At 38.4% G+C, this 7,821-nt stretch overlaps 1 protein-coding gene across 1 annotated transcript in view; it reads left to right on the forward strand.

The window, feature by feature from the left end:
• The window catches only part of CA4 (carbonic anhydrase 4), a 60,092-nt gene extending 52,563 nt beyond the window's left edge, over positions 1 to 7,529 (forward strand). Inside the window, exon 8 of the mRNA XM_075589606.1 lies at positions 3,771 to 7,529. Within this exon, the coding sequence (XP_075445721.1) occupies positions 3,771 to 3,950 (180 nt within the window). The 3' untranslated portion in view covers positions 3,951 to 7,529. The remainder of the gene's footprint in view (positions 1 to 3,770) is intronic.
• The last annotated feature ends 292 nt before the right edge of the window (positions 7,530 to 7,821 follow it).

Here is a 7,821-nt window from a genome sequence, read left to right on the forward strand (position 1 = left end):
TTCATCAAATGGTGGTGGCGCATTCATTCGCCAGGGATTCACCCCTTACAGCATACAGCCAGTTTAACACGCCAAAAACATGGCTAATTGCTAAACTGGCTAATGCATTTTTTCGCTGCTTACTGCATGATACCCTATATGTCCGAAAGGATGTGGTGCACAAGCCACATTTATACATATGTGGTGGGGATGCCCATTCATAGCAGCTTATTGGCTGGAAATCAAAATGTGGTCACAAAGGTTTTTCGGTTTGGACCTACCAATGGAACCCTGGTTATTTTTTTTAAACAAACCATATTACCTCCTCCCGAGACATGAAAATAAATTACTGTGCCACATATCTTCAGCCGCAAGACGCGAATTAGCGGCAGTATGGAAACAAACAATTATTCCCTCAATTCCCAAAATTAAAAATAAAGTCTGGCAGATTTGCTACATGGAAAAACTGGTTAGTCTTAATAACGACACCTACACTGATTTTCAGAAGGTGTGGTTACCTTGGATTCTGAGTGAAAATCAACCAGAAATTAATACCCACTTAATTTTGTTGTAAAAAAAAAAAATGATATTTATATTAACTGTGTGATAGAATATTTTAAGAAGTCTTGTTAGGTAAAATTGTAAATGAATGTGTACTTTCTCACATCTCTATTTTTTGTGTCCTTCCCTCCCCCCCATTTTTTATTTTCTTTATTCCCCCCTCTCCCTAATTTTTTTTAATAAAAAACAAAAAAACAAAAACACAAAAAATGTTTAGAAAGACTATAACTTTCTGGATCTAGATTATATTATTATGCAAACAAAGCAATAATGATTTCAGTTTGTTTCGTATGATAACCCTGCTCTATGTGAAAAAAAGAGGTCCACTTAATAATAGAGGAAATCCCAAACAGCGTGAAGGGGCGGTGCTCACAGGGAAATGGGCTTAATGTATAGACCAGTGGTTCCCAAACTTTTTCGGTTCAAGGCTCCCCAAGGCAATTGGGATTTTTCCACGGCGCCCAAAGTGAAAACAAAGTTGTATATACATACCTAACAGTTACAGAGCGCAGTTGGTGTCTCTCTCACACAGACTCTCACTCTCTCACACAGACTCTCGCACTCTCACACAGACTCTCGCACTCTCACACAGACTCTCGCACAGACTCTCACACTCTCGCACAGACTCTCGCACAGACTCTCACACTCTCACACAGACTCTCTCACACAGACTCTCTCACTCTCTCACACAGACTCTCTCACACTCACACAGACACTCTCACACAGACACTCTCACACAGACACTCTCACACAGACACTCTGACAGAGACTCTCTCACACTCTCACAGACTCTCTCACACAGACTCTCACACAGACTCTCTCACAGATGCTCACACTCTCACACAGCCTGCACCCCTCCCCCCTATGTACACACAGGCAGACAAGTAACGGGTGGTTATTTTCATCTCCCCAGGCTGGCCCCCATGCCCCTTCTTATCCCCCCCCATCATTTTTACCTCCCCAGGCTGGCCTCCATGCCCCATCTTATTCCCCCCCCCCCCATCATTTTTATTTCCCCAGGCTGGCCCCCATGTCCCATCTTATTTCCCCCCCCCCATCATTTTTATCTCCCCAGGCTGGCCCCCATGCCCCATCTTATTCCCCCCCCATCATTTTTATCTCCCCCCCCATCATTTTTATCTCCCCAGGCTGGCCCCCATGTCCCATCTTATTTCCCCCCCCCCCATCATTTTTATCTCCCCAGGCTGGCCCCCATGCCCCATCTTATTTCCCCCCCCATCATTTTTAATACCCCAGGCTGGCCCCCATGCCCCCCCTCCACACCCACCTTAGCTTATCTCTGCCTCCGCTGTTCACTCCTGTCTGCATCCTCGTTAGTAGCTGCTGGCACAAGTGCAGGATGACTGTCTCTGTGCTCGTTAGTACCTGCTGGATCAGACCAGCATGCATCCGCCGCGCACGCCACCCTCCACACGAGCTCTTCCCTGCCCACACGAGCTCTTCCCTGCCCACACAAGCTCTTCCCCTGCCCACACGGGCTCACGGGCTCGACCCCCCCACCCACACGGGCTCGACCCCCCCCACACACGCGGTCGCCTAAACACCACACTATAGAACGGCTGGCTTGCCAACGGCCGCCAGCAAATTTTCCACCGGACAGGCATCAGAATTATCGGCCTATCCGATTGAAATCGCTGCGCCCCTCTAGCCAAGCCACGGCGCACCATGGTGCTGCGGCGCACAGTTTGGGAACCACTGGTATAGACTGTAAATAAAGAATCCCTATATGTGGCACTAAAGAAACAGCCTAAGTTAAAAAAATATATGCTTTATTAGTATTAACTAAAATAATACTGTTTGGACTAATGACAATAAACGAACAAAACAAAATAAAATCAATTTAAAATAACGGCGGGCGTATAGACATATATGTACTACTGATCAAGCTAGTAATTAATTTGCAGAGATTTATAGTATAAACTGCAACTAAAAGCTCTGATCTATTCAGGTAGAACATATACTATTTAAAGTGGATATATAGTCTTATTACTACGTTGTATCCTATCACTACAGAGGTGATAGGTCATAAGTTATACATAAATGGTAGGACAGTGAATGTACTGTGTTGCATACTATATAGTATCTTAATTGATAATCCAAGTTAGCAAGTAGGTACCCCAAATGGTAACCTCTTACCACTAAACTGTTAACTGCATATATTCAGTAAAATATATACAACTCCTTCTATCATGACACTTTTTTATTTCAAACTATAATATGAAAACATCCTCCAGGTTGCTCCTTGATAACCTCCTAAAGTAGTAAGACTAACATGCAACCATATATAATAATCATCATTTATTTTTAAGTAAATACAGGCCTCCACTTAATCCCTCATCCCAATACTAGTCAGTTTGACAACAACTGCAATTAAATCAATTGTTTTGTTACATAAGAGACATACACGAAAAGCCAGAGTTATAATAATACATGGTTGCATTAAATGAACGAAGGTTGTACATTCAGTTTACGGACATTTCATGGACAGTCAGAGATATGATTATGGGCAAATGTACCATTTACAGACAGGATTAAAAGTGTGTTAGAAGAGGCCCTGCCCCAAGGAGCTTTCAATCTATAAAGCAGGGTAAGTTGACAAAATTGAGCACAGTGGATGAGATGGATGTTGAGTTTCAGAATGTAATAGAGAAGCTGTAACATTACCAAGCATCAGCGAACGGTGACACCCTTTGACTGCCCTTCGGCAGCCACCAGCTCTCACGCCTTTGAAGCAACTCAGGTGATATGCTCCATAGATTCTTTGGTAAAAATGAATAAAGCTGCACACAGTAAGTACCTCAGTCAGACATGCACAGGGTAGAGGCTGAAGGAATACAGGTGGTCTTTGAAGTGGCTCATCCTCATGCTTTCTATGCTAGCTTGGTGAACAGGGGCAGTGATACCACAGTTTCTTAACTCTCCTCTCTGTTTCTTCCACACTTAATCCTCCTTACAGCACCAATCTTGATACATCAAAAATATACTATTTTTAAAACTGTTCCGGCAATGATTTTATACATAATGTATAACCCTGTTCACCTAATGTAACCGTGTATTTGTAACCATGTATCTGTCATCACAACTCTGTGCCCAGGATATACTAGAAAACGAGAGGTAACTCTCAATGTATTATTTCCTGGGAAAACATTTTTATAAATAAAAATACTGTAATTGTTACTATAACATCTCTCTTTTTTCTTTCTTTGCAGCTTAGAGCTTTCTATACAAAGCTGAATTTCTCCACGAATACTGCAATGGTGGAAAATTTTAGGCCTGTGCAGAAATTGGGCAATCGAACTGTTTATACCTCAGAAGCTGGAGCAGTATTATCTCAAAACAAGACTTTCCTGATCACTTTGATAGTGTCTTACCTAGTCATAGCTTCTTAACCAAAACTATAAGTTTGTGTAATTAACCTAAACAGTTAATTTTCAATGGCACTTCAGAACTTAATTACACCAAATTAAACTTTTTTCTATTGTAGAAAGTTTTATAACTATTATGTGCATAAATGTTTATTCCACATCTACATTACTGTAGGTTAGCATCAAGAAATTACAAGTATTACAGTCATAAGTTTTAAAACTGTATCATCTCATTATTATCATATAACAGTGATAACAATTATATATATTTTCCATTGGGTGAGACAATGTTATAATAGTAATTTGTGAGCTAAATGCTACTGGGTAAAAGATCAAAGCAGCCTGGTCAATCCTCCTAACATGGACCAGTAACAAAAAATGCTAAATAGGTTTATATTAACCCAAGCAATGGCAGAAAATCATGTTTTTTGTTCTGTTCCTTGAACCCTATAGTATGTCACTTTAAGGCTTCCTATTTATTTTAGAGCAGTAGGGGTAGAGGTGTATTTCTATTCCCAAACTATGACAATACATTTCTTGTTTTATTTAATTTCAGACTGGTGTATTTTTGTGTTTTGTTAGAGAAAAAGCTTACTAAAATTGATATTTTATTACTACAAAAATAAGCATTGTTGGGTTGTATACAGGTGTTCCCTCACTGCAAAACTGGTGCAGCATCAGATCTTATCAAATAAAAAACCCACTGCTTTGATTGGAATTTGTGCCTGTGATAAATCAGATTGATTTTTGCACTATTAAGCCTCCATAGCTATGGAGAGCACATTAATTAGATCCTTTTGGCTGGAGATGTGCAAGAAAAGTAGGAAAGATATTTGCAAATAGTTACATTATTCCTACTACTAAACACATACATTTTTATGATGCATTTTTCTTTGTGCGTAATGTTAACACATATATTGTTTTGATGAGAAAACCCCTAATCTATATATCATCATCATCATCATCATCCCTTGTCGATTCACTGCTGGATGAAGGCCTGCCAACCAATAATTTTCCCGGAACAGCAGTTGCAAGCCTCTCTTCTCCATACTGCTCCAATGCATTTTCTGATTTCATCCTCCCATCTTACTTTTGGTCATCGTCTTGGTCTTTTAATCTCTCTTGGAATCAAGTCGAGTACCATTGTCCAGCAATGGTAATTTTTTTGCGATATCTCCACTGGCAGCCCATTGCCATTTTAATTTGAATATATTGCCACCTCCCTGTATTAATGTGAGTAGTCAGCCTAAATCATGAAATAATGTCTAATGTCATATTTTTAGATATGCTCTGTATATTTCCATTCAGTATTTCACTCTGAAAACAAAAATATTGAAAGTGCTCCAAATGCTTAGCTAGGCAGCAGGTCAGTTTATCTGCATTTGCATTAAAAACAAATCTCCACACCTTAAGTCTACTTAGTCTGGGTTGAATTGCCACGCACTGTGTCCTTTGACTTTGCTAGAAACTCCTAACATGTTTTAATAAACTTTAGCAATTGTGTACTACAGCTACATTAGGCAGCAGAATAGATACAGGAGTATAATAAAACTTGCCTTGGAAATTCTGGGGCAAAATCCAGGTAATGCTGCCAACATTTCAGTGAAATTTCAGCAGACAGACTAATGGCCCATCGGATTAACACAGCGGGGGTCCCTGGCAGTCCCAATCAAACTGAATGGGACTGCCTGGGACCCTGCTGTGTTAATCCGATGGGCCATTAGTTTTTTTGCAGAAATGTCACAGAAAATGTTGCAGCATTACTGGGGTATTGTTGGTGATTACCCCAGATTTTCCAAGGCAAGTTTTAGCGCACCTGTATACACACAGATAGATAAATAATATAAATTCATCATCATCTCCAATCTTTGCCAATCAACTGCTGGATGAAGGTCTCTCTCCACACACAGACGCGCACACTTAAACACACAAAATACATAAATATATATACACACTAAAAACTTTTTGTTTCTAACAACTTTATTCATGTATTGACTGTTGATAAAACTGAATTCTTTTGTAATCGTAATACCCTCTAAAGTGTCAACATAACAGTAGGAAATATTAGGGGAAAAAATACAGAAAAAAAAGAGAAACAAAATGAAGACATTTTTGTGTACAATGAAGAACTGATAAAACTGGTGGCTATGCCCAAAAGTGCAACAATGCGTCCGAGCTACTTTAAAAATACTTATGCTATATGTTTTATACATAACTTCCAATCAACCTTCAAGGACTGAAATACATGAGACTTGGGGATTCTTTACCAAAATACTAACTTTTAAGGGAAAATTGCCTGCTTATGTCATTGAGACTCAACAGTCTATAACACTGCTGATGCTGAAAGTAAATTAGACTAATTCCAGATGAGTGAGAGTCACAGAAAACCACTGAGCCTTGATATTTCTGAAATAGTGCCCAGTTATTTTAAATAATAAAGTACCTCCTGAAATGACCTTCTGTTATAGTCTGCTCTGAAACTCAGGAAAATGTTATGTATGTATGTATATATTATAGTATGTACAGGTACAACTGCCGGTTTTAGACTGCTTTCCAAGGAAAATCTGTGACCATCTCACAGTAACTCATGAGATGGTCCACAGTAGGCTGTAATGCAGGGACCCCCACTGTGTTAATCCGATGGGCCATTAGTCTGGCTGCTGGAATCTCGCAGCATGGGATGGGTTTACGTGCAGAATTCTCAAAGCAAGCAGCCTATAACTGGCAGTTGCAAATATATATCTATATATATATATATATAAAGCAGAAAATAGCCGTGTTAGTCCAGTTGCGATAACTCTCGAAAGCTTGTCCTATGACATAAATTGTTAGTCCATTAAAAAAAGGTATCACCTAATACTGAAGAACTCATTTATTCTGCACTATATATATATATATATATATATATATATATATATATATATATATATATATATATATACAGTATATATATATATATATATATATATATATATTATCTATATGTGAAAGGTTACATTTCTGAGACAAAGAAATAAATGAACTACTTTATCATCATGTTTCCACATCAGCATATTACACATAAGGTTTCTGAACATCAGTACTGCCATAATTTAAACTTGATGCATAGATACAGTATACATAGACATGCTTTAGCATATAACATCATTGTATTTTAGTGTAACAAAAGTAATATTGCTAACAGGATAAACACTGGACGCAGCTCTGTTAATGTGAGAATAAATGTTGTAATAAGTTATAAAATTGCTGTACAACTAAATTGAACCTCGGAGTGCCTTCTTTCTGTCATACTGCATATTTCTGCAATAAAATGTTGTATTATTTATGCAACTATATTGTAAAACCTACCTCTACTATATTACCTCCTTTATTTGAGAAGCATACAAATCAATGTGATAGGTTTTTTTGATTGTTGAGTACATATTTGCTACTGCTTGGCATTTGAATTCTTGCTTGCCAGTGTATCTACAATATCAAACTGACTTTATGAACTGAAAAAGATTTATGATGGCATCCTTGTAGAGAATGCACTGAATTATATGTAATCTAATCTATTCTCTTTTACTGTATGATATTCAGTCAATAAACCTTTCTTCAACAAAAGTGTGTTCAAATAGAATTGTGTGCTTTAAATATCTCTGCAAAACTTTTTTATGAGTTGCCTCTTAAAACATGCCGTACAGTATGTTGTTAATGTAGTTCTCAACCATATATATCTATTTCTGTAGTCATGCAAGGAAGACTTTAGCCTCTTCACTGCTGGAGAGGCCTGGGGAGCAATGGTTAGCAGAAAACAGCAAAACCCTTCAGCCAGGAATAGTTTTAAAACACACAGTAATGTGTCAACATGTGTAATGAGCGACATCTCTCAGAGGCTATACTAATTATAACCTGA

The sequence above is a fragment of the Ascaphus truei genome, chromosome 3 (assembly GCF_040206685.1).
Source record: "Ascaphus truei isolate aAscTru1 chromosome 3, aAscTru1.hap1, whole genome shotgun sequence".
In the NCBI taxonomy this organism is placed as follows: Eukaryota; Metazoa; Chordata; class Amphibia; order Anura; family Ascaphidae; genus Ascaphus; species Ascaphus truei.